At 41.7% G+C, this 27,786-nt stretch overlaps 2 protein-coding genes across 3 annotated transcripts; one reads left to right on the forward strand and one right to left on the reverse strand.

Annotated features, from left to right (window-relative positions):
• The first annotated feature begins 222 nt into the window (after positions 1-222).
• On the forward strand, positions 223-22,074 carry arhgef6 (Rac/Cdc42 guanine nucleotide exchange factor (GEF) 6). Its single transcript, XM_034598088.1, is given in 23 exon segments — positions 223-532; positions 1,561-1,644; positions 3,521-3,605; positions 6,093-6,214; positions 6,798-7,002; positions 7,492-7,544; positions 8,032-8,126; positions 8,377-8,472; positions 9,047-9,169; positions 10,759-10,861; positions 10,863-10,898; positions 11,210-11,269; positions 12,476-12,622; positions 13,818-13,904; positions 14,182-14,263; positions 14,997-15,112; positions 15,335-15,514; positions 16,547-16,567; positions 17,983-18,079; positions 18,461-18,547; positions 18,777-18,876; positions 19,193-19,247; positions 19,471-22,074. Coding segments are annotated over 23 exon segments (2,328 nt in total). The 5' UTR covers positions 223-367; the 3' UTR covers positions 19,600-22,074.
• A 2,186-nt stretch (positions 22,075-24,260) lies between these two features.
• Positions 24,261-26,194, reverse strand: cd40lg (CD40 ligand). Of its 2 annotated transcripts, none has more exons than XM_034598735.1 (4): positions 25,814-26,194; positions 25,287-25,314; positions 25,108-25,189; positions 24,261-25,030 (listed from the first exon to the last, which is right to left on the reverse strand). In XM_034598735.1, exons 1-4 carry the CDS (start codon positions 26,012-26,014, stop codon positions 24,661-24,663), a joined length of 681 nt encoding a protein of 226 aa, XP_034454626.1. In that variant the 5' UTR covers positions 26,015-26,194; the 3' UTR covers positions 24,261-24,660. The 2 variants fall into 2 exon arrangements, with proteins under 2 accessions (XP_034454626.1, XP_034454625.1); XM_034598734.1 differs by having other exon boundaries at positions 24,261-25,022; positions 25,100-25,189; positions 25,814-26,193.
• Positions 26,195-27,786: the final 1,592 nt, after the last annotated feature.

A 27,786-nucleotide genomic window follows, 5' to 3' on the forward strand; every position in this document is an offset into this window, starting at 1 on the left:
CATATCCTGAATCACTCCCACAGTACTATGGTGTGTTTTTCCCACATCAGATATCAGGTCCCTGGTGTTGTTTGTAATATAATATGAGTGTAAATACCCTGTGTCAGCATGTGGTTCTCTGCAGAGGAAAAACTCCTGGCTATTGTTTAGGTGCCTATTTGCCAGTAGGGGTGATCATCAGTTCTCAGTGTAGGAACACCGTCCTTCCCCCCACCTCCCCTTTTCTTTTTTTTTTTACTTGTGGCAGAAGTGCGGATGTGAGTTGCATATTGATACGGAGCAGGCCGCCACTTTTCTCGCTGTTCGATATATATATATTTAGTGTTTAGCCATGCGTGCACACGGGCGATGATCATTCTGTGGAGCCATGAATCCAGAGGAGCAGACGGTAACGTGGTTGATCTCGCTGGGAGTGCTCAGCTCGCCCAAAAAGAACATAGCGGACCCGGAGGAGTTTCTGAAAAGCTCGCTGAGGGATGGGGTCGTCCTGTGCAAGCTCACCGAGCGGCTCGTACCTGGCTTCACGCCCAAGGTGAGTTGTCGGTTGAAGGGGAACTGTAAAAGAAGCGGGGTCTGAGCCCTTGTTTTGGGGAGGAAAAAGGAGGAAGGGAGGGGTGGTTATTCGATGGAAGTGATACCGACATAACTTCTCCCTGCTGCGGGCCTGACGGTCATGCAGCTCGGGTTAAGTTCTCGCTCCGGGCACCGAACTACTGCCGCATTTCGGCGGGCTTTCGAGACGTGCTTTCCCGCGGAGCTCGGGGGTAAAATGTTCCGCATTCTTGACACGAGTGAGTCGGAGTGAGACACCCACCAAACACAGGACCCACTCGGGCAGAGGGAGAGCACTCAAACACCGAGGCCGTACCGAGGCGACGGAGCAGCTTTCCGCAGCGCTCCTTTCTTTCTAAACCAACTTTTTATATAGTTATCAAACGCGTTGACAGTGGATCTTAAACACACATTATTTATTATTGAGGTGACAAAACTTAATAAGGATAAATAACAGTTGCAAAGACGGTTCGTCACTTCCTCCTCGGTTCTTCCCGGTGCGAGCAGCTAGCTTACAAGAAACCGGAAGTAGCACGGAAGTAGCCACTTCTCCCTTGCGAGGTTAAATCTTTTACCCTCGTTGTTGAACTTTCTATTTCACATGACACACAACACTTTTTTTTTAAATTACAAGTAGTTGGGGAAAAACCCGAGCGTGTTCATTCCCCAGCGGCCATTGATGGGGGGTGCTTTTATTTTGAAAGTTTGAGAAGTGAGCGGATGTTTTGCTCTAAGTTGCAGTTTTGACGTGTCTGCGCTGTAAATGGTTGTGTGTGTGTGTGTGCGTGCACGAAGGAGACGCAGGAAGAACCCGCAGTTATTGTATTTTAACTGCAGGTCTCCACGTTTGGATCATCGCAGCAGTGTTGTTTTATTTATTGTCTGTGTGTAAGTGGATTTACAGCAGCTTCTTTTTTTTATTATCGTCAGATAAGAGCTTGTGTCAGATCTCTATCTCCTTTCCTATTTGTTTATATATTTAGTGTGTGTTTGTGTGTGTGTGTTCAGTACTGCCAGGATCCGAGAACTGAAGCCGACTGCATTTCCAACATCAGGGAGTTTCTCAGAGGATGCTCGTCCTTGAAAGTGGAGGTAAGAGTGTCCTGTCAAGTTTTCCAACCCACGACGATGTGATCTGTGTGTCCCTGAGCGTGATCTCCTTAGTGCAGGTCACAGAGGACACTTCATCTCACTCGCTGCTGGTGTTGTGATCTGCTTAACTGACATATGTTTTCTTCCACACGACCATGTGGAGTGAGCCATGTTAACCGGGTCAGTCAGTCACTCACTCACTCACACTGACCAGATCTGAGAGAAGCATCTGTTCTCAAATTGACCTAACTTAGCTTTCAGTTTAGTGAACTGTATTTACTTCCTCATAAATCCCCCCTTCGCTTTTCATACTTTTTCGCTTGTTTATCTCTGCTGCAGGTTAAAAAAAAAAACCCTCAGCCCCTAACTCATGCTCTGTGTTGCTTAAAAGACGTCCTAATGTTGCAAAGTGTCAAATGATTTGCAGATGTTTGGGGAGTTTTCTTCATCGCTCTGCACCAGCCTGCTTGAGACTGGCCACACCGGACAGTAATTTCTCCCCTAGCTTTATAAATAATCTCTTTCTGGTCTTGAATCACATCAGTTGGTTTCTTTAAACGGCCGATTGAGTCAGCGGGTCTGGCTCACTGTGAAGTCAAGTGGTTTAGTAGTTCTGCCCAGCTGGCTTCTTATGTCTGGGAGGTCCCCTTTGCTTTTATCCATGAACCCTGTCGTAGCCCATAATTAGACCTTTTTTTTTTTGCGGCCCGACCAGTAGCTCGTGGGCAGAGGCTTTGGAGATCTACTGTCAAATGTATCAGCCAGGGGATGTATGTGGCGCTGCAAAAACGCCCCTGCCCAAGCTTTGGTCAGTGATGTGATCATGGTTGAAGAACTTTTTCTCTCTCTCTCCTTTATTTTTGGCGTAACGAAGTTGTGCCCGCTTGTCCTGTGACTACACAAAGAAAGCAGTCATACCATTTTCACTTCTGCCCTGAGATGCAGAAAGAGGAAGCAGCAATTATCGCCTCAGAATATCTGTCGTGTTATTATTTATGTGCTCATATTTTTCAACGCACTACTTCAGAGTAACATGTATGTGTAATGCGACTCATTTTGAAACTAATGACCCCAACTACGGTCAAGGTCTCCACACTGGCAACGGTTATTTCTGATCAAGCTCAATACGATGACGTCAGAACCGTTTACTCCTTCAGTTTGTTTCATCGGTGCGAATGGATTTTTCCAGTCTGTTCTGCTTTTAATACCAGTGGTTGTAAAATCATTACGCAAAGAGCTAACAAAGCCTTCTCAGTTTGTTTTGCATGATGGAAAAACATGCTGAGTTTTGATATGGTAATCAAAGACTTACTGGTCACACTTACTTAAGTCTGAATGAGGTCATACACGACTCCTGACCAAGGCTGTATCACTCAAACTCTATATTTAAGATGTTTTATTTAAAATGTGAAACCTTATCTGCTGGAGGAAAGCGGATAGCCGTCTGAGACAGAGCGAGCAGTGTGAGACTGGGAGAGCGCGCTCATTTACGAATCACAAATGAGTGTGGCACTGTCTGTTTTAATACAAACCGCTAAGTCACAAAATAGGGTCGTGCGCAACATGTCCGTTTTTATCTCTGTCTTGTATGCTTTTTTTTTTTTAAATCCCTGTGTGCTCTTCATTTTGTGTGTGTGCATGTGTCTGTCTATTGTTTGTGTCTGCAAGCCTCTCCCTCCCTCCCCCATCTCTCTTCATCTGTGTGTACTTACCAAGCATTAATGCTCAGATCACTGCAATCAGTAGAAAAAGTTCCAATTATGACTTTCTATTCTTCCACATCTGATGGATTCCAGGTTCTATGAAAACATGGTTTGGCGATTTAAATTTTTTTCTTTTGGTCTGAAAGCATCCTCTCTGTTCCTTCTCCATCCAGGGGTTTGAACCAGAGTGGTTATACACCGGCGAGAACTTTGGCAAAGTACTGACCACTTTGCTGGCAGTCAACTTTGCCACACAAGGTAAGAGCTGTGCAGTCTTTCTCTGTATTTCCTGTCGGCTGGGTAATATTCATATGTTTTTTTTTTAGCTTTTACATCACAGTGTCCTGATGCATGAAAGAAGATGAGGCATGTAACAAATTCATTCCAAGTCTGCATATCATAGATAAATGCTTCTTGAGGATTTCCCCCTCCCCTTTCACTTAATGCAAACTTGTTTTCCAAGGGACAAGCTTGGATAATAAATGAACAGTACACTTAGTTTCATTTTAGGCCAGAGGATGTTTATTGCCTCCATATTATTTTTTCTAGATTTTCTACTCTGTCAGTGCAGCTCTTCTGTGTTACCCATGGGCAGCTGGCATGGCAGTGTGTGTTTGCATCACGCTGGGTGCCATATTTACTCATGTGCATCCATAGCATTCATGCACCATGGATGATAGCCTTCTTTGTTGGCTAATTATTTTTGGTACATTGAAATTAAGCTCCAGTATGATGCAAAATCCTCAGTGTGGCTGAATCCACACACGTGTACACCTACTGCTCAAGTGTGTTTCTTTAATGTGGACGCAGCATAAAATAATTTGCAGCGCAGTATCGCTACAGCAGCAGTTTAGGCTCGAGAGCCCTTATTTTGGGGCAGTGAAGACGTAAAACCAGTCCCCCTCTCATCGTTGCCTGAGAACCAGCAGCATTGATTGTATAATCAGCGAGTTTTTAGACCAGTCTGCCACTTCTGCACGATTTATAACTATTTGAGAACATTGTCTTTTTGACATTCCTGCATATAAACAGATATGTGCTTGATTGACAGTGAGGATTGGAAGCCTGAGATTAGGGCAGCGGCTAATGTTTATTTTCTTGGTTGATTATTATATTATGAGTCTAATGTCAGAGCACTGTGAAACTCGGTTGCTGAATTTTCTCAGAGTCAGAAGTGATGTTTTCAAATAGCATATTAACCCAAATGTTCAGTTTAGAGTTATATAAAACAAACAAAGACACAACATCCTCATAATTTAGAAGCTATCAGCTGCAATTGTCTCCTATTTTTGATGAATTTGAATGTTCTCTGTTTTGACCCATCATTTAACAGGTTAAATGTTTCTATACAATTGCACATAAATGGAGGGGATAAACACGGCACCTTGTGAGATGTGGGTCAGAAGCCTCTGCCGGTGCTGGGTCTCTGCTTGATATGCAACGCTTTTATGGGCTGGCCAGTGGCCATGCCTAGCAGCTGTTCTGTCATCTTCAGAGGTGAACTTGATTTGAGGTGGATTAGTCACAAGTTACTTGATATAATCAAACAAAAGAGGCCTCTGTGTTTTTACTCATGATCCTCCAAGCCTCATGAGTTTCAGTTCGAGGTATTAATGTTTGTTCAGGGTAAATACTTTGAATATGACAATGCTCGCCAAAGAGCGCTTGGCTAACAGAAGGGCTTTTCGGGATCCTGTTTGTGCGTGTATGTGTGGAGGGAGTGGCGTGTGGGATCCATGAGTCCCACCAGTACACGTGGAATATCCCGCTGGCTAAAGTGTTATTTTCATCATATCAGTTATGCCTCAGTGTGATGCAACCTGACGTCTCAGCATATGGAAAACAGTAGGGAATCTCCACCATTTCCCCATCTAAACATACATGACATAGATTCCAGAAGACAGGCTGATTAAACGACAGAAAGCGTTACCCTAGCCGTTTTTACTCGCCCCAAGGAAAAGTGCACTTAAGCTAATGTCGATTTTATAGTCTCTGAGTTGGGCTCCTTATTTGATCTGAATCAGAGGAGACAAATGGTGCACGCTCATTATTTTTCAATCCTTCTGTAATTTGCAGTAGGAAGACGCAGTAGACCTCGCTAGCATCCAGTTGGAATTTGAGAGGTAGTCATCAGTGAGTGTGTTTCTGCTTTTCCGCCTGTGTGCGGCTGGGTGGCTGTCATGTGTCACTTTTCAATTGAGCGCTGGGAAAGAAATTACTACCCCTGTCCGAGCGTCTCAAAGATTGCACTCACTGCAGAACAGCTGGCAGCGACTGAACCTAAATCACTGCTGCAGTGGCTCAGTGGTGACACTGTCGAGGCTTTGGCTGTCTGTAATGTAAATCGCCTAGTAGACTGTATATCTTATAGGAGACAGGTTTGTAGGATATATGTTTGAATTAGTCAGAAGGAACGTATTTGCTGGACTGTACGATCACTGAGACATATTTACATTATAATGTATAGACTTGAGAGTTCCTTTTCCAGCTGCTTGCTTGTGTTGGAGCGGTGCGACAGTTTTATTTAAATCGGTTTGTTCTGTCTGACATTGTAAATGTGTGTGCCCATGTTCACTGTCCTGGGGGTTGTGCAGAGCAGTGGACCATTCCCACATGAGTTATCATCAAGTGTTTACCTGTGTCAACTCTGATGATGATCCCGTGTGTGTTTTCTTGGAGAATTTCAAACATCAACACAACCGAAGTAACAGAGGCTCCATGTTTCCTCTGTGTGTTTGTCCATAGACTGCGCCGCAGAGAGGTCATGTCCGCAGTCCGGCGCCCATTCTCCTAGTCAGTCGACGTCTTCACACACACTCTCCTCTGCCAAATCCAAAGGCTCCCTGCGCAGACAATCCAAATCAGTGGTATGCTCTCTTCTACATGTGTCTACGTTTTCTGTCATCTGCTCACTTCATGTGCTCGAAACTGTTCATTTCAAGTTCGGTTAACTTCCTTTTTACATTGTGTTTGTCAAATCATTTGATATGTTTTACCCCACACGACTGCACATTTAAGTCGCTTACACAACTAGAATGTCTCAGTAGAGGCGCCATACCTCCCCCAAGGCCCCCCAGTCCCTTAATATTCAATCAAGCTGCAGCAAATTGCACACGCTCATAAATATGAATCCTCTAAATATATACATTGAATGTGTTCTGTCTTGGCCCATGTCCCATCGTCCACAAAGTTTCATGGAAATCTGTGCGGTTGTTCTTGCATAATCCTACTAAATTATAACTATAAACACAAGCACTGTGGCGGAGGTAATGAACAGATCATTATATCAAGAAAAGCACGAAAAGTTTAATACATAGCCCCAGCCTAATTTAAAAGAAACTTGTGGAAGTTCAATATGGTGAGTGTATGTATTTTATTGCACTGCACAAGATATTTTTGTTGTTTTATCTCTTGACATTTGTCTTTGTTGACGCTGACGCCTCTTTAACAGAGATGTCCGAGAACGGCGGAGGCGGGACGCAGATGGTGAAGGCCCGCTTCAACTTCAAACAGAACAACGAGGATGAGCTGTCGTTCAATAAAGGTGAAATGATCCTGGTGTCGCGGCAGGAGGACGGAGGATGGTGGGAGGGCTCACTCAACGGCAGGACGGGCTGGTTCCCCAGTAACTACGTCCGGGAGATCAAACCCTGCGGTGAGTCGGCCACACAGTCGGAATCCTCCATTTGTGGATTTCATTACAAACATTTCTTAGAAGAATAAGAGTTACATTGTCGCTACAGTAAAGAATTATGGATTCAGTTGCATTGTTCCGGCTTTCTAGGAAAGGAGCTGTGTGAAAAAGAAAAATGTCTTTGACCTGATTTGTGTTCCAACACTGAAATTAATTAACTAAGAATATGATTGTGTGCAGGAGAGAATATGACATTAAAATGCTGAGGTTTTGTTAGTTTAGTTAAAAAAAGAGTTTTACTTATTTGTCATTGAAGAACTCTTCTGAAACTCCTTTCTGAATGATATATATTTTCAAATTCAATTGTATATTTAAAATGTCAAACTGATGTGTAAGATGGTTGTTTTTGTCTGGATAGAAATAAATAGATATTATGTTTCTGATTATTACGATGCCTTACTTCTGAGGATCTGGTTGGTTCTTACTAATCAGTTCTTATCTCCTCTACAGAGAAGCCGGTGTCTCCTAAAGGAACTCAGCTGACTAAGAACTACTACAGTGTGGTGAGTGAAAGTTCTGATGTGTGCTGTTCTTCATGTCAGTTAACTTGATTGTTGGTTTTTCATACAGATCTATGCACAGCTGAAAGGAATTTGTTATTATATACGTTTGCTTGACATTAAAACTATGGAGTCGTTTTGGACACCATGCATTTGACAAAATATAATTTGGTCAGTCAGTGATATTTCTAGACACTAAAGCAAAATGACATGTGGAAAGTGATGCATTTTATTTTATATTTACTTATCTGTTTATACAGTTTTCTTGTGTTTTCTTATTTTTAACATAAGTATATTTTCCATTTTTATCTACTCTGTATAACCTCTGCATCTCTTTTTATTTGCGCATTGTTTAATTGAACTAAATAAGAAACAATGAAGTACTCCTAAATGTTCCTAATCATGAACCAGTTTCATCTGATTTTGGAAACACCGTTGTTTTGCCTGGAATCTGACAATATTAACCAGAAGTTTTCTGCTGCTTTCCCAGGTGGTACAAGACATCCTGGAACATGAGCGAGAGTTTGTGAAAGAATTACAAACTGTGCTGAGTTGTTACCTCCGACCTTTGCAAGCCAGCGATAAGTAAGAGCCAATAACTAAGAGGGTGATGGATCCACTAATGTGCAAAAGATTTTAAATGAGGAAGACAGAGGACAGTCTGAAATACGAAGGAAATCTCCTTTGTTAACTAGATGATCCAGAATGATGCACATGATATGAAGTTTTCAGAAAATGTCTGTACTACTGTACTTTCATGTTAACTTTCTTTCATTGTGGAAGTTGTAGCACATTTATCGTGGTCTGTAATAATACTACATCTGTGTGTATTAAGGCTGAGCAGTGCAGACAGCGCCACCTTGTGTGGAAACCTGGAAGAGATCCTGAACTTCCAGCAGGGACTGTGTGTGTCTCTGGAGGACTGCACCAAGTAAGTCAAGCAGGGCAAGGACCTCCATGAAAAGTTTTATATTTAGATCAGTTATGTCACGTTCTGTCATAACTCAATTTCCACACAAAGCATATCATACTTATTTGTATTATCCTTCCTCCCAGGACCTCTCATATTGATTATTTACAGTACAAATATTAACTTACTGAAATATTGTAATCAAAGTTACCACCTTTGCACAATTATTTTATAATTTGCATGTTATCTGGTTAATTTCCTTTGTGCACTTTTGGGGAAACTAAAATGCAAAACTACTGGAATGCAAATATCTACCGTGGGGTGGAAGGAAAATATGTAAATGCAACTAAGGTATCATTTGCATTGGAAAATGGAAAAGTGTGCACAATGTATAAGTAAACAGTTTTCAAAAATGCTAGAACCATCTTGTATCATTAGTAAAAATGTATTTTGCAGGAAGAAATCTATGAAAATGATTCAGTGTATCATCAGTGCAAACTTTTTGCCTTGGTCACTCTCCTTTTCCTCAGCCGTATTTACATTCTTCACATTTTCCACTTCTCTGACCCTGTCTCTCGTTTGTCCAACCTTGCAGAGTCCCAGAGGGCCAGCAGCGAGTGGCGGGCTGCTATTTAAACCTGATGAGTCAGATCAAGACTCTGTACATGGCTTACTGCTCCAGCCACCCATCAGCTGTGTGCATCCTGACGGACCACAGGTCAGCCCTCTGCACACTGAACAGCACAGACAGCCATACATTACACTGCCAGTGGAGAAGTCTTTCTATGGAATTACAAATGTCAGAGGGGGAAAACTGAAATGGACAGTGCAGAATTGCCAAAGATTTAAGTTTTAAAACATTTCACTGAACTTTCAGTTTCAATCGGAAGTCTTGCATTTTTAAAAATGGCGTTTGACTTAAATGACCCTTGTTGGTGCTATTTCTTAAAAAAAATCAAAAATAAAAGATCAACCCGTTTTAGAAGAGAGAAGCGTCACAGATGTTCACTCTGTAGTGGATCAAAGGCAAAAAGTTCTTTAAACTATGATATAAAACCCAGCATGCCCTGAAACTTTGTTTATCCACTGGCCTTTTCCATGTAATTTGTTGACATGGATTATTACTGAGTGACTTGTCGGCCACCTTATGTTTTCTACTGATGAGCTGTAGTTAATTTTTCAGCCAGAAGGTGTCAGCCTTTCCATCTGTTAATGACCAGGAGGTTAATTGTCCCTGGTCCCTGTGCACTGAAAGTTTCTGTCTCTCCATTTATAATTCAAATGCTCTGATCTAAAGGCAGAGGGACACACTGTTAGGAATCTGTGCTGCATGGATCACAGATCATAGATCTCTGTGAAATAGCAGAATGACCACGGTGACATTTTAATGAAGTGGTTTGTCAGTTTCTACACTGAGACATGCAAAGCAAGTTGAATTACAAACAGGAAGAAGCCAACTGTTGACAGGATGTATATACATGTAGTTGTGGTTAAAGACAAGCGAGAAGCTTGTTTTTCACAGTGAGCACCTTTTGTGTTGCAGTTGAAGAATTTGTCACATTTACTCAGTGTTGCCAGTTCGTGATGCTACAGGATACGGCATGACTGAAGCTCTGGATCTTTCAAAGAATGTTAGTGTGCTCGCTGAGATGTGAACATGTGGAGGTTTCAAAAACCAAACTGATGACCTAATTTATGTGGCCTGTCAAACTGTGTTAGCACCATTACAGTTGCTGGCAATGTGCACCACAGGTATGACAGTCTGTCAAAGTGTTGGTGTGATCTGCAGTCACACCGAGACGCACTTTCCAAACCTCATCAGTTCGTGGTTTATTTTCCAGAAATCAGTCAAAATATCAAATCAAAACTGTGATGTTAAACAGAAAAAACTTCAGTACACTGTTCATTGACCTGTTGCCATAAAAAGATGCAGTTTTTACTGGTTCTAAGTTACATGAACTGAAAAGTATGCCTACTTTTATATACATCGTTTGACTATTTTCAACCCTGTGTATCTCGATAAGGTCTCCTGCTGCGTTATACATAGTAAATAAGTGGAGTATATGTGTGTTGTGTATGTGCACACGTAAAATGATTAAATTGATATTGAAATAGATCGTACTTAACTTTAATCCAAGCTGTGATGCAATTCAATCTTTTTTTGTTTTGTTGAAGCATTGATGGCACAATGAAGAACCTTTAACTTTACAGTCAGGGTGCTCTGTGTTCTGTATCCTCAGCAGAACAGTCGTTACCATTAACTAAGGGTTACACGTGTGTGTGCGTGTGTCTGTGTGTGTTTTACAGTGAAGAACTAGACAAGTTCATGGAGAGCCAGGGAGCAACTGCTCCGGGGATCCTGACCCTGACCTCCAGCCTCAGTAAGCCCTTCATGAGGCTCGACAAGTACCCCGACCCTGCTGCAGGAGCTGAGAGGACACGTGGAGGTACAGAAAGACATGTTTAAATACATACTGAAATAATATTCAATATTACTTCATAGATAAATAAAGAATTAAAATTAATACTGAAAAGTGTTCCCATATTTAACCACTCATTCAAATTCCATTGACTTTATTTACCTCCAATAACTAAATGAATGCTAAAACCTGACAACGTATATTAATGGGGAAGTAAAAATGAACGAGTCTTTCTCCTCCTGTCTCCATCTTTCTTTTCTATACCACAATTGCTTTAATATGAAGCGCTGGTCCAAGCTGCTGCATTTGATTTGATGTGTTGCTTGTTTCCATCACAGGAAGCCCACCCAGACTACACCGACATCGTAAAGGCAACGGCAGTATTCAGGAGCCTCGTGGTAAGTCTGGTAATCCAGAGAGCTCTTCATGCTTAAACCAGGTTTAAACTTGATCTTAAAATTGTTAAGGTTAAAATGAGCTGAATACATCTGCATGGTAAATTTATGCTATTCTCCTGAATGCTTTGTATCATCAGAAGTAATAATGATCCCACTAAAGAATTCAGTTATGTCCTGTGTGTTTCTTTGTCTTTTATTGACAATTTTATTATGTCCCCTTCATTGTCAGTGATGCCACAAATGATTGACAGTGGAATGTAACATAGCACCTCACAGCGCTGCATGGCAGGAGTGTAATGGAAGTGCCTGAGACTTTTGGGTGATAATCTTGTTCTTGCAGTGGGTGTGAACGGAAATGCTAAAGAGTTGGATTAGAAAAAAAGAAGGGCAACCCGCATTGTACCTGAGAGAACCTTGATTCTGACACACAGTTTCCCTTGTAGAGATTTGAGTTATGGGTAAGACCAGATGAGTTGACTCACACATGTTTCTTCCGCAGTGCTGCACAGGAAAATTGGGAGGGGGCGGGGTAGGAATTGCACAATGCTGACAATTGTAATTCGTGTGTGTGTGTGTGTGTGTGTGTGTGTGTGTGTGTGTGTGTGTGTGTGTGTGTGTGTGTGTGTGTGTGTGTGTGTGTGTGTGTGTGTGTGTGTGTGTGTGTGTGTGTGTGTGTGTGTGTGTGTGTGTGTGTGTGGTGCGGTTGGGTGGGCAGGCTCTGAGACATTCTAGTTCCCTCTGCAGAACCTCTTTTTGTATACTGCACAGTGGAAAATGGATGATGTTGCATTATCATTTCTTCTGCTTGACGAGGGAGAACCCCTGCCAAACACCTGAAAGTGTACTACTTGAAGCTGCAGCTTTCTCCTCATACCTGTGACAATGAATTTAAAAGAAACACATGGACATTGATTTTTTCGAAAGCTGCTCATAAGTCAGTATTCCTAAAAGGAAAGAAACTACATTGTTCAACAACAGGTCGGTTAAATGTTTTAATGACGTCTACCAAAAAGGAAGCATCTCATTTTTGAGAGTGGGTGTCAACATGGGCTTTAGACTTTAAACTCCCTAATTCCAGTAATCTGTAAATTTACACTGCAAATACATCCCCAAAGCAGCCCTGTGCGTTCGACAGTTTCAGTGAATGTTTAAATCATTTGTCATCTTCATAGACTGATATATATGATTGTGTGTGTTGGTGTTTAGACGCAGTGCCAGGAGCTGCGGAAGCGCAAGAACCTGGAGCTCCAGATCTTGTCAGAGCCTGTGCGGGGCTGGGAGGGAGACGCCATGAAGAGCCTGGGCCACGTAGTCTACATGTCCCAGGTCCATGTGAAAAATGGGTCCAGTGAGGTGAGAGAGCTGTGTTGGGTTTAATGCCGCCCGGATACAACCAGAACTAACATCAGTTTTCATTCGAATTGTTCGAGTTGGCTGTATAAGGCAAATGTGTAGATAAGAGTCCCAAGGGTGCCTTTTAGTCTAAAAATTATACAGATCCATGAATTATTCCATGGAAAATTGGTGAAAATGTGAAAAAAACACCCTATCTCGCACACAAAAAATCTTTGATCCACTCTTTTGTCTTGAATCGCCCCAAAATGTAATGGATTCTTTCTTGGCCCACGTGCCATCCGCCAACCAAGTTTTGTGGAAATCCGTTCATTAGTTTTTGCGTAATCAAACAAAACAAACAAAACAAACAAACGGACTTGGGTGAAAACAGAGCTACTTATCCCAGTTAAGCCTCAACTGCTGTATAACAAGTACAGTTTAAATCGTCTAAATTGTCCTCGATGTTAAACTACAATCTAGACCGATGCATTGATGCATTTTTTTTAATTGAGATGCAGGTAAACAAACAGAGGAAGTGTGAAAAGCACCTTTCGGGGAAACGCACTTCGCCCTTTTCTGTGATAATCCCAGCAGGTTCTCCATTTTCAGAAAAATGCTTTTATCATCATCTAAATGTGTTACCAGTTCCCACAGTCCCACAATTCAACCTCTTTTACCACTAGTTCAGTGTCAAAACAGAAAGGGGTGTAGGCCGCACGCAGACTGAAAAACCGCTCTTTTTTTATGTGGTGTCTTGTGTAGGGGTCGGCCTTTATTTGATGTTTGGAAGAGACATACTCATTTGGATTCACTGTCTTTTGATCACTGCTAACCACTTTCCAACCACCGTACCTGTCCCCATATTTGTTTTACAACTGAACCTTCTTATCCGCTCATCTTATTTTCCATTCATATATAGAGCAACGGCTTTGCCAAACCCATATGTAGTTGCCAACCTGAGCTACATTATGCCAGTGTCAGCTATAATGATGGCTTTAGCGTCAGTAGGTGCAAAATAAACTGGAACGCACTTTGGTTTTTGATGAACAACATGATGAACCTTTAGAGCTGCTGCCACCCTCCATTCAGTGCCAATACAAAAACTGGACGTCAGAGAAAACGGTTGTTTAACCAGTGACTAACTGTTGCCATTCATGTGTGCAAGAACTCATTCATATTGCAAACCAAATCTTTTTCTGTTTCTCTTTTACAGGAGAAAGAGGAGCGCTATTTAATGCTTTTTCCTAATATGTTGGTCATGCTCTCCGCCAGTCCCCGAATGAGTGGATTTATTTATCAGGTGAGCTGCAGCATGTGTTCCCGTTATCAATAGAAAGGTGAAATCCAAAATAAACTGTATCTGTGATTCTGGTGGAATCTCACCATTCGCTGTTTTTAATAGCATCATTTACTATTTAACAAACCCAAAACTTCTAGGTTTATGTAAGATTTTGCATTTTTGTGGATGTAATCCTACATATTTCATTAATTTCTGTCGATAACAACATATCGTGGCTGCGTGGCTTCTGCGTATGACATGGTGTCTTATTTCCTCTTCCATTGTTCGTTCCATTCAGGGAAAGCTGCCGCTGACGGGCACCACAGTGACGAGACATGCAGAGGATGCCGACAGTGCTCACTTTGCCTTTGACATCACAGGTTTGCATCTGAAGCTCCTCTCCTTCAGTTTATTTGTGGAAACAGTAATAATACATAATGATAATATATAACAATGAGCGGATCTCGAACAGCTTTGGGAATATGGCTTCAAAACTCGCAAGTGCTCACAGTTGTAGCTCCAACCTCGGCTAACTAGAGCTATTTTCAGACATGAACTCCAGAAAAAGTCCAGAAAATTTGGTTTGCACCTTCTCCGGAGTTTGCCTTTCACATACGAAGGCGGCAGCAGGAGATTCTCCGGGTCACACACGTTCACAACAAAAGGAAAATGTCCAGAACATTCAGGCGAGGGGTGCAGCCTGAGTAGAGTATGCTGGAAGAGGAAAATTAAGTATAAATTTCACAGCGGAAATCATGTGCATTTGTTTGCATCGGCATCTGTTCTTATCACCAAAAGTTCCTAAATCTCGTTGACTTTACAAGTTGACAGCCTCAGCTGCATATTCTACACAAATTCTACACCCCTTTGTCTTTACCTGAGCTATTTAAATCAACACACCCAAATGCTCGCTGTGAGTTATCCGGGCACAATCCTGCTGTATTCTCACCTCGGCTCACTTCCGGAAAATGTCTGGAGTTGCTGACTCCTTCGATCTCTAAATGCCACCTGCGTAATGTGGGTTTTGTAAATGTTGTTTCTAGTCAGCTTTTGGTGACTTCCACTGAAGTCTGTCTATTTGTGTTTGTGCGTCGGTTTGTGTGTGTATTGCAGGAAGCATGATTGATCGAATGACAGTGCTCTGCAGTAGTCCCCAGGAGTTGCAGGAGTGGCTGGAGCACCTTCAGCCCTTCACCAAAGGTGGCAGCCCTGCAGGCACCATTGCAAAGGTTAGAACGCACACACATAAACATACACAAGCACACAAACACACAAACACACACATAAACAGCATTGAGTCAAAACCGTACTGAAACTGAACCCTACACAGTGATAAGGTGTGAACCATTGAGTATTTTCTCACCCTGACATGATGAACATTACTTTCACACTTTCATTGTACAGTCATCATTTTCGATTGTCACACAACCGCTTCTCTTCTTTCCACATAGACTGTAGAGGGAAAGCCACTGAGCATGGTCGGAACCCCAACTCACCTGTCCCACCTGGGCAGCCTCAGCGCCATCAGTCGTGGCCCCCTGGAACCACCAAAGATCAGCAAACCGTGGTCGCTCAGCTGCCTTCGCCCCGCGCCCCCCCTCAAACCCTCCGCTGCACTGGGCTACAAAGAGGTAGGAGTTAGAAAGCTGCACAAACAAAACCACACTTGCTGGATGTGCATCTACGGTAAGCAGTCTTGCAGTGAACTGTTACTGCAGCCGAAAGAAGTCTCCTCACCCACGTCCCCCTCTGTCCTCTTTTCTATCTCTATTTGGATTCAGACCCAGGAAGTCTGTTTTACACAAAGATCTTCACCAAACACACAAGTTAAATCCCCCCCCCCCCCACACACACACAGGCCTTTAATCCATTAAAATGACTGATATGGCACCTGGTCAGAAGTAAAAGATACAAGTGCTCCAGATAGATGAGAATAGCATTAGTGGTTCAGTTCGTGTACCCTGAACTGTGTGGTCACAGGCTCTTAAAACCGTGTACTGCTGTGATGCAAACAGAAAAACCCACACTGAAGAATTTGTGAGCCAGTTAGATAAAGTACACAGTGACTGGAAAGGCGCAGCAAACGTTGTTGTTATTATTGTTGAGCAGTAGATAGAGTCAGAGTCCTTTTACGGGTCAATTTTTTGTATTCCAGTAACAGCAGAATGATCACCGCGTCTGACTGGCACTGAGGGAACCACGAGTTACTAACTTCTCATGTTTGTTGAAGGTCACTCTGAAGCGCATGCGGGAAGCAGAAGCTTTACTTCTTAGTCAGCACTCGGTTGTGAAGAACTCCCACAGTTTTGTGACACGTTAGATACACAGTATATTTCGGTGTCTGTACATCTTTAAAACTATATACACATATTCCTCTTCTCCCACCTTGAGAATAAAACAGGTTTACGGCTCGCTGGGTCTTTTTCTCTGCTCTGCAGAGATAGCATGCATAGTCCTCTGAATGCATGACCTTCTTGCTGCTATTTTTTTATGCTATTTTTTAAACACGTAGTTATTACCCTATGCTGCATAGACAAACCGTAGGTGAACTGCAGAGGGGGTGTAAAAATGCTCACTACCAACTCTCTATCACATCTGTCTCTCATCGTATTTTTCATGCACATTTCCTCTTTTTCTCTCTTTCTCCATCTTGCCTTCTGTAGAGGATGTCTTATATCATGAAGGTAAGGTTAGAACACTCTCTGTTTCTCTGTGTGTGCGTGTGTGCGTGTGTTATCCCCAGTGTTGAGCCGGTATGCGATCGCTCTGTTTGCTTCACTCCTCCCTCATCTTGTTGGTTTCCTGTTTTCTGTGGCTCTGCGTGTCTCTCTCTCTCTCTCTCTCTCTCTCTCTCTCTCTCTCTCTCTCTCTCTCTCTCTCTCTCTCAAAGAACGACTCACCAAAAAACACTGTGTAGTAACTCCTTCTCGCATACTATTTTTGGAAATGTGGGTACAGAGTGTAGTTTCCTGTTTCTAACAAAACTTTGTTTTCCTTTCCATAATGGTTTACAGTTTTATCAGACATTGCAATAATGTATAAATCCATCATTCGCCCGGTGGCTTTAAACAAAACTCCAAACTCCGCATTTATGTTAGCATGTGAATTTCTGCGGCTCCCAAATCAAATTAAGTAATTCATCTCCATGTGCTCCTTACTACTCATCTATTCCAAGCAGGTAGATGACTAACCAATCATTGCTCCAGAATGGTGTTGGCGTGACACTGACACACCACCCTGCTCCACTGGCCCAACCACTGTGGCACAGTCCTCAGAAAACCAAGCCTAATATGGAAAGATCCCCTGTTCAGCTGAATTAACAGGAATCCCTCAGCTTCACAGGCTCTAAAGACATGATTCAGCCAGTTATTCCTCCTGATCTGTGGTTGCGTGTCAGGATGCACCATGAATTTCTCTGTTACGTGCTCGTCTTAGCTTCTCCTTTTCATGGAACAAATTACATAATGTAAAGTTTAATAAGAATATGACTGGAATAAGTTAAGTCACAAGTTGGCACCACACTTTCAAATCAGCATTAGCACATCAGCAGTTTGTTTGACTATTCACCTCATCTTTAATGTTCTCATGGGAGGAAATCGTCACAAACAGGCGGCTGTTGCCTGAAAAATATGTAGTAGTAGTGTCACAATAATGAAGAACATCTTTACTTCCTTTCCTGGCTTTGAAAGCAAACGTTATTTGACATGAATAAAGAGAAATTAGGTTTTTCTTCATGCTTCTGCTTTTCGTCAGGAAGGATTCATATCAGCACAGATGGATTAGATGGGTGCTTCGGTCACAGTCACCACCACATGCTTGCTGCCTTGTTCGTTGATGGTATTTTGTTCCTTGATGTTGTCTGTTCATAAGGGATGCGCGTCCCTGTGAGCTTGCATTCTGTTTGGTTTGAAGTCTTGGCTTTACAGGTGTGTGTGTGTGTGTGTGTGTGTGTGTGTGTGTGTGTGTGTGTGTGTGTGTGTGTGTGTGTGTGTGTGTGTGTGTGTGTGTGTGTGTGTGTGTGTGTGTGTGTGTGTGTGTGTGTGTGTGTGTGTGTGTGTGTGTTTGTTTGTTTTAAGACTAAATTGTTTCACTACTCCAGGACTCCAGCAAGAGCCCGCGACCCATGAAGAAGTTCCTGCCAGGCAACAGGAAGAAGGAGCGGAAGCCCTCAGATGACGAGGTTCAAATAAGGAAAAGTAGGAGTTTTATCTTAATTATATGAAGGTTTATGGGAAACATGAGAAACAGCCTAATACTGTCTTATATTACCTTATAAATACCTACATTTTAGTTCTTTGTGTGGTTTTAACGCTATTATGGTATTTACCTCCATTAAGAACTTCATATTTTTTCCCCCTGTCCAATGTTTGGTTGGTTCGTTTGTCAACCAGATAACACAAAATAAACTGAATGGATTTCCACATCTATGATTGTTTTTCACTTTCTTTAACATTCTCTTGCACTTCCTGACATTTTCAACAGATTCCCAGGAAATTTGTATTACCTCCGCCAAGGACATTATGTTTTCATTGGTGTCTGTTTGTTTGTATTTATGATTCGTAATCTGCTTTTGTCAGGCACGGCCGCTCTGGAGGAGGATGCTCAGATCTTGAGGGTGATTGAGGCGTATTGCACAGGAGCGAGCCTGCACCAGACCACCACAGGTGTGTGTGTGTGTGTGTGTGTGTGTGTGTGTGTGTGTGTGTGTGTGTGTGTGTGTGTGTGTGTGTGTGTGTGTGTGTGTGTGTGTGTGTGTGTGTGTGTGTGTGTGTGTGTGTGTGTGTGTGTGAGACAAATTGTTTCTTTAATGCCTTCTTAGACAGCACGTCCATTGCAACAAATATAGCCGTGTATCAACGTTTCCTCTTGATTTGTCTGTGTGTTTATATGCAGCGGTGCGGAAAGAGTGCATCCCTCAGGTGCTCCTACCAGAGGAAGAGAAGATCATTGTGGAGGAGATGAAGAGCAACGGGCAGACAGTCATTGAGGAAAAGTAAACATATTATAACTTTGAAAAATAGGCTGTCATTTAGTTGTTGTACCAACAGCGACAAAAACGGATTTGTCATTGTTTGAATTTGGATCCTAATTATCTCTGTAATTAGATTCAGGAATATGATATTGATCCAATTTTGGTTGTGGGGGCCTGGATCTTTACTCAGACTGACCTCGGCTCAGAAGCCAGTGTGACCTTCATGTTCAAATGTGTTGCCATATAATGACATTGCTACCTGCTTTATTTATTGAGCAGCTAAAAATAAATATCGATATTGTCCTTCAACCCTCATCGTCGTTTTGTTTGTTTTCAGGAGCCTGGTTGATGCCGTGTATGCTTTAAAGGACGAGGTTCATGAACTGAAAAAGGTGAGTTTTAACTAATGATCACAACTTTCCTTTTACTTCAGTATATTTTCACTTCTTCTCCTGTTTTGAGATGTAAATTCCGTATAGTGTCTTATAAACTGTTAATTAGATGTTCATATGCTGCTTTTTAAATGCTAAACTCGGCCTGCACATCTGGGTTTCTTGCAACGGGGAACGGTTTCGCAGTTTGTTAAATATTGTCACTGTCCCAATGTTTTTACAGGAGAATAAGTGGATGAAGCAGTTTCTGGAGGAGGAGCAGAAGTCTCGCAAGGAGCTGGAGCGAGTTGTCCGAAAACTGGCTAAAACTGGCCAGAAGAATGATTGTACTTGGGATGACGGCGGCCACTGAACGCATCCCTCTGATCATCCTCATTCTAGTGTGCCTGTGTGTGTGTGTGTGTGTGTGTGTGTGTGTGTGTGTGTGTGTGTGTGTGTGTCTGTGTGTGTGTGGGTACCTTTTACTGTGTGTGAGCATGCTTGCAGAGGGACAGGAAGGTGTGCGTGTATATTTGTGTATCTGTCTATGTTGCGTCTCCGTATTTCAATCACACCACAGCAGAGTTGGACTCCCTCTCTGACGATGACTCTTGGAGACTCTTGGCTTAATTTGACGTCATGGTGAAATCCGTCTTCCTCATCCAGACCCACTGGATGAGAGATACAAGTCCGCTTCCTCCCGAAGCAGATCAGCTAAACCAAGACTGGTAAAATGGGATGTTACAAACATACCTCCTCTCGGCTACTGGCACTGTGAACCTGCCCCAGCAAATAGAACAATTTTGGACGAGGACAAAACAAGTTCTCTGCTGCTTCTCTTGCTTCAGTTGGCAGTAGAGTTCTAAGCCATCAAGTCCAATAGGTTTTCTCTTGCATGCACTTCAGTTACCTAGGGGACTTTTTTCTTCTGTTCGCATCTTGATGTTTTTTTGTCTTTGTATTTTTATTTGTCACAAGGACCGACCGTGGGGAAATCGATTGACCTTTCATGAGTGTGTGTAATTGGCGTTTCTGTAACATTTCAGTCATTCACATTACAAATTTCCCGCCGGTTGTTGTGGCCGTTTCAAACAAATCAACCAGGTTCAGCTCATCGTCTTAAATTCAGTTGTTGCCCATGACTGTTGATTTACAAACTGCATGAATGTACAGTGTTTCTGCAGAATCCTGCATCAGAAATGTGACAAGATTTTCAGATATTTAGTCCAAAGCTATCAGGGATGCAGCTGCAGTAAAATAGTAAAGGCTTAACTATCATTTATTATACAAGAGCAAATAATGACTTTGATGTCTCCCCTACTCTTCTTACTAAAATATATTCAATCATTTTACTCATTGGCATAGCCTGGCTTTATTTTGGATTTTTAAAAAGTATTCTTTATTTATTGCTCACCCAAGCATTAAATTGTGGTGTTAGCCTTGTTGATATAGTTTTGCTGCCTTTTACATCTGTTTGGATTTTTGTTTTTTAATCAAACCAAACTGATGGATAAAGGCAGAACATATGTCCTTGTTTTGGCCAAGGGAAAAGAGGACGGGGGTTTTTCATTACGAAAGAGGAAACATGTTAATGAATGAGTCTGCTGGACAATTCAAAGGTTTTTTGTTCAGTCTCGTACAGAACTGACAGAGACAGTCTGAGGAAATAAACCCAGTGAGATTCATTTGATGGTGTAGAGTAGAGCTGAACTGTCTAAGTGCCTCCCAAAGGGGTCGTTAAACTTATAACCGAGTTTAACACCAGACTGGGACTAAATGCATGATTTATATTGAAAGTGTCAGAGATGGATCATTGTAATATTTGAATGAGAATGGCTCAAACTCAATGGGCGTATATGGGGTCTGAAATATGAACGGGGCTCAGCATGTGATTTAAGATGCAGCCTCTCAGTGGGGACTCTCGGCGGTACATTTCCTCATGCGGTTGAGCGTGTGCACTGTCAACACTGTTATCTATTCTTGCAGCGCTGCAGAGCAGCAGTGGATGCTATTGAAATGCAATAAGTGACTGCTTTACTGATTTGACCTCTGGGTCAGTCCCAGCGCCATGGACCAGATTTGGAGAAATTGCAATAATGAATGAATTAACCCAGTTTATTAACCAAAAAAATAGGACCACAGAATGTGGCTCAGTTAGCTTGTTTATTACGTTCAATTTGCCTTTATTTAATCAAGTCCTCTTGGTTGGTGTTGATTGTTTAAAGATCGCTGACCAGGTCCCAGTTTTCATTACAAGTCATATAAAATGTTATAATATTGTTATACTGTACAATCCATGTTGGGAATCGCTGTTTTTGCATGCACCTCTTTACAGGGAGGTCAGGGCACCGTGTAGGGTACAAGGCAGCACTGGTACATCTCTAGCAGAGTCGCTGTCTTGCTCACGGGCACGAAAGCAAGGTCGGTTCTTACACAGCTGAAGGGACCGATTTAAACCGCTGTTCCTATTCCAACATGCAGATTCTCCTCGGCGCTACACAGACTCTGCTGCCTGCACAGATGTGTGACTGTCTCATCATATCTTTGCTGTTGAGATTAACATTGTTGCTCATTCTGTATTTTGAATTGTTTTCATTGAGTCTAACATACTGTAGTTTTCAATTCCCCAAAGCCTCATTGAGCACTTACTAGTGGGAAGGGGCTGAACTCCGTTTTTTATCTTGTTTGAAATCACATCTCCAGACCACTGTGTGTAATGTTTTTGAAAAGTTGTTCTATGCAATTATTGTTGTTGCAAAGTATTGTTATTGCTTCTTTTTTTTCTAGACACTCTGTTACTTTATGTTTGGTATGGTCATCCTTTTATTAAAAGTTTAATATAACATGTGGAGCTTAACGTCAATGTCACAAAATGGAAAAGGCCAAACATTGAAACTACGTGAGTTCACGTTTGACTTGGAAATCCCGTCTGGTTCGTCCTTTTCCACACAGCATTCAGCACTTTTGCGCTTCAGGAATTTGTAGGTTGTTCAGATTCGACTGCAGGAAACTCTTCACAGGATGGAAATGAGTGACTAGAATAGATGACATCCTGTGAGAGAGCGTCGCCTCTGCATCTTAACGCACCTCCATAGATAATCACATTTTCCATTCTGTGCTACTTATCCGACACACTGCCGGGTTTTTTCATGATGTCTCAGGTGCTGACTTCAAACTTGCACTGCATTTTACTTTTGATGGGTGGGAGGGAGGTAGAACCTTCTTTTATAATACTCACCCAGTATTTCTAAAGCCTAATAGTCATCAAGCAGGTTAAAGTTGCTTCTAACTCATACCTGGAGGATAAGGTGGAGCCAGCAGTTAAATATAAACTCATAATATGATTTGTAATATGTAATCTTTAATGTTTCAGCCCCTTCCTTTACTCGGAATCCGGAATACTGAGAATCATTTCCTGTCTTTTAGGCAGCCATGGGTCTAAATCAAATTTTCCACTGTATAAAAATTGAATGGCAGATGTCACATAAGGTAATCGTGTGATACATCACAGTGAATCTTTAATCTATGATCATTTGTGTCAGTCATTTTATCGCTGTGGAGGAATCATACTGTTCCAGCAGAGGATAAAGAAAAATGAAAAGTTCATTGTGATGGACCATGTCAACTGATGTATACGCCACATGGGATTAAATGTAGGCCAATTGGCTGCCTGGAAAGAAGGAAGCAATATATTACAGAATAAGAAAGTATGCAGCTTATACTTGAAAACTGTTAGCAGTAAAATACAATACATAAAAATAATTATATGTCAACAAAGAAGTAGTTTCCCTGCTTCATGGGGTATAGTTAAACTTTTTTCAAGTGGTAACCGACAGCTGCAGTGGTCGTGTTTCTTGTGGTGCAGCATCTTGAGAAACTTCATCTTTTGTGTGGTTTCTCGTGTCCTAGAAATTTTAAACCACAGTGTAACAGATTGACTAATGATACAGAAGGAACTTTACCGTAAATAAATTACAAAGTTTGATTTCTGAGTGGCCAGTGGAGCTCCTCAGACCTCCCTTTCGTAATCCCGATGACTGGGTGATGATTTATCCAGCGCCTCAGCAATGATTCTGTTCTTTTTTTGGTTTGCACCATTTCTTAACGTTGTTTAAAAATATTTTCACACAGATGTGCTCCATATTTGGACATACACACGAATGTGTAATACAGTGGTCACCAACCTTTTCGAGCCCAAGATCACTTTTAAATCCAAACGTAAGCTGAGATCTACCACCCTGATATCTTTCAAGAAATCCAATTAGGAGGGTGATATTTATTATTTTTGCATTTTCTGTTAAAGGCTGAATGTATGAGCATAAACATACACAAAGAAAGGCGGTTATGCAACTTTATCTATTCAATGAACAATATTCATATTAATATTAATTCATATTTACAGCATCTGTTCAGTGCACAATATTTAGCTTCAGTTCAACACTGCAGCACAATGTTTTTTACATGGCCATAAATATGACGATTTCCTTGTGTGAAAGTAGTCCCTTGTACTCAAATAAATACAAATACTATACAGTTTAAAGCCGTTCATATTCTGCTCCTGCAAATATGTCACAATAAAATCTCCTTTTTAAACAAAAGAATGTTTTTCCGTCAACAGAAACGCTGGGGTGGTTTTATTTTGAAACGCATACAGAAAGTGTTGCAACCACTTATGTTTGTAACATAATTTCAACAGATAAACATTAAAACTCAACTGAAAGATCATTTTCTCCGTTTATTCTTCTGTAAAACACAATGTTTATCTGTCTATGACACAAACGTATTTAAACACTTCCCGAACCCGTTTAAAAGTAAAAGGACTCCAGTGTTTCACGTTCTGAGTCCATTCATCTGTTCTAAGGTTCTATCGGGGCTTAGATTGTTATCGACAGACCGGAAGATGCGCGTCTTCATACCGTAGTATACTGGTATTTACTTTAGTACATAAACCGACTTGCAGTAGATAAACTAGCAGCTCCACCGCCTGCAGTGGACACGCTGCCATGTAAACAACCGACACAGCTGATCTGCGGCGAAACCTCAGCCAGTGAGTCCAGAGAGTTCGAGGATCACATTGAAGACCGCGAGATCGACCGGTAGATCGCGATCGACGGGTTGGCGACCACAACACTAAGATGATCTGTATCTCCTTTACTTTGAATTGACTCCTGAGTTGAGCACATGCGCGATAAACTGATGATATAAGACGGGACACTTAAGATTAAATATAGAACAATAATTTCAGGGTCATAAAAACTTCATTTACTTGAATAAATACAGAATGATTATGTATAAATTATAGTTGAGGAATGTTTATCTATAATCAGAGTTTATCAAACCTCAGTATTCAACAGTGTTCTCAGTAGATTTATATCCAAGTCCATCCGCTGAATGAGTTCACTTCAGGTCCGTGTACACTTTCCTCTAGACGTTCCTACAGTCTGTACATCCCAAACGCTGTGGCTTTTTCATCGTAGTCCACCCAAGAAAGGTTTTCTATCCAGACACCGAGCTGATTTCCTTCCTCCAGCGTGACCACCGATCCCTGCGTGGCCGTGCACAGCCCAGTGGGGCTGCCCAGGTTGCAGTAGGCCTGCATCAAGATCTCGTCTTTCGTCGTCTCGCTCTTCCTCAGCATGACTCTGCTGAACAGGGGGCTGGTGGATCGGCTCTTGGAGAAGGTCACCCTGGAGTAGACGTAGTAGTCACCAGAATGCAGCACAGTCAGCCAGCTGCTGTAGGAGTAGTTGATGTTCTTGCGAGGTGAGTTATTCATGTCCCACTGGAGATATCCAGCTGGAGAGACACAGGGAGACGTTTATTACAGAAAATACTCATTTCATTTCAAATATGTTATTTCTATAGTTTCTTACGTGTCGATGTCGTTGCTGTTTTCCGGTCAACCACCAAGTTCGCCAAGGCTCTGTGGGAAGTTTCCTGTTTTACTGATGATAGAAATTCAGCTGGAAAAGAGAGAAAACATTTGGTCAGAGTCGTATAAATATTTTTATGCAACTTAATATATCAAATTACATTTGGGAAGAAATTAAATGAGTTTACCTTTTCCTTCAGCTAAGGGAAATCTCTCCTGTGGGAATGAATTAGGAACACAAATTAAGATTTTCCTCATATACTTATTATCTATATATCATATTATCTATAATATTAACATCATGCAATTGAAGAGCTTTCTCTTTGTTCACAAAATGTCTGTTATAGTAATATCACACCTCACCGGCTTGTTCAAGAGCATTTCCTGTGCTCTCAATACACAAATGCAAACCCAAGTGCGCTGCAGTTTGCAGATCAGTTACTTCATTCAGAATTTAGAATGAAAAATTATGAATTTGCAGATGAAACTGAAATATTTGTTTCATAATTATTTTTTCCTATTGATTAGTATTTAAGTTTAATAGAAATTTTAAAAAGTTGAATAACAAAAAGGGCTTTTTTCCTCAAACCATCACCTTTATATTTACAGAGTAAAATACTTGTAATGGCTTTAGTAAGTACAGCATAATGATTTTAAAAATAAATTCAGCAGTGCCAACAGCTAGGCCATGTGTAGTTAATAGATTTATTTTTACCATTTTTTCATAGTGGTACAGATAGATGAATCCTCCGACAGACAGCAGCAAATGCAGCACCGCCACGCCGACCAGGAATCGGATGAGAGTCTTGCTGTGGCTCGGTGATGGAAGTGGAGCGGGGATGAGGAGTGTCTGGGACCCGCTGAGGCGCGGAGGCACCGGCGGTGGAGCCATGCTGGTGTGGTAAGTGTTGATCATGATGGAGAGTTGTGGTGGAGTCTGCAGGAGCTGCCTGCTGTCCGTCACATCCCCACGCACCTCTGAACTGCAGCTCTCTCTGCCAACTGAGTTTTACTCTTGATACTTCCTGGAAGCTCTGAAGACTTCAACGTGCCAAATCTACAAGTGACGTGACCTTTGGTGACTTCATGTGTGAGTGTGTGTGTGTGTGCATGCATGTGTGTGTGCGCGTCTTCCATTCTGACAGGTTCAGCAGAATGTTACGTGAACTTGTACTACTCAATATTTCCATGTAAGTGTGGCAACACTTCTATTCTTGACAAAAATGAACAATAATCCTACAAAGTGCAGTATAATGTACTACTATTTGTTATACGGGAATAAAACTAGGCAACGTGTCACAGAGCTTGTACCCAAAGGCTTGTGCATTGAACGCTCAGTGGTTTTAATGCTGTGTGTATTTCCTGAGACACAAATGACCACAGCAGCAGCAAATACATATGATCTACAGAGTCATAGGAGCAGGAAACAACACATTTACAACATGTTCTGCATCAATCTGGTCATTAAAGAAGATCTGTGTGTAGAACCACGCAGTTTAAATATTTTACGGAGTATTTATTTGGTTGTTTACTTCACAAGATATTCAGAGGAAACAAGAATGAGTGCAGAATGCAAGTGGACAAATGCCAGATGAGCACAGGCCGATAAAAGCTTCCTGAATTCATCTCACCTCAGTTCAACTTGAAAGAGGTTTATTCAGATACATGGCGATGTCGTCACACTGCAGAATATGTGAACACTGCTCGGTCGTGGCGGCACATACAACAAGGCAAGAGGAGTAGGAGAAAACCTGGAGAAGATGCACAAGAGATGAAGAAAGAGGGGCTGTCATGGCAACAACTTGACCGAAGGGCACAGGAGCGGAGAGGATGGAGGGTGTTTGTTATGTTCCTCGGGGAATCAAAAGGACACAGAAAGTTTTGGCTATTGGGAAACTCTTTTTCACGTTTTCCCAATTAGTCACAGAGTGCCGTAAAAGTACAAGGTTTGAGACAGCTCAGCAGATGACACTGTGTCGTGTGTCAGATTCTTTGAGTCATTTCTGAAGAGGTCAGTGCAGCGTCTCGAGAACTTTTTCTCATGGAAACTTCCTCCCAGAGCTTCCACACCCAGATGTGCCTCTAAGCGAAAGGAAGGAAGGCGAAGAGAGAGTTTCTTAAAATTCATGCTTCTCATGAAATCGCTGCGATACTGAGTTACGTTTACCCAGTGAGTAGAAAACAGTCATTATTATTTGTTATTTTTGGGTTATTCAATTAAAATGTTATAATCTTCTCTTACTCCGAGATACATGTCACTTTTTGTTACTTGTTGTTAATGACATGTTTGTCTTTTACATTTTTTTATGTTGAGGAATGAAACATTTTCACAAAAAAAACTTTTGTGATTGTTTTGGGGGCTAAAATTTAAGATTCTAATGTTGAGAACTCGGTTAAAAAAAACAGTTTCATTTATCTGGTGGTGCCTCTAACCCCATTAAGGTTGTTTTAAACTTAAATATGTATAATATTCTCTACACTGCACACAAGTATTGGACAGGCTTTCCTATGATTAAAAAAAGACTTTAAAAACCGATACTTAAAAATGACTGACACACATGAAGTCTGACAAAACATGTACTGTAATGTGACATTACTGCAGATGTTCGTATCAAACCACGTTTCATATCGACATCTTTTGCATCATCTCAGTCGTTCAAAATATCCTCAACTGTAAATATATACATA

The sequence above is a fragment of the Hippoglossus hippoglossus genome, chromosome 10 (assembly GCF_009819705.1).
Source record: "Hippoglossus hippoglossus isolate fHipHip1 chromosome 10, fHipHip1.pri, whole genome shotgun sequence".
Classification (NCBI taxonomy): Eukaryota; Metazoa; Chordata; class Actinopteri; order Pleuronectiformes; family Pleuronectidae; genus Hippoglossus; species Hippoglossus hippoglossus.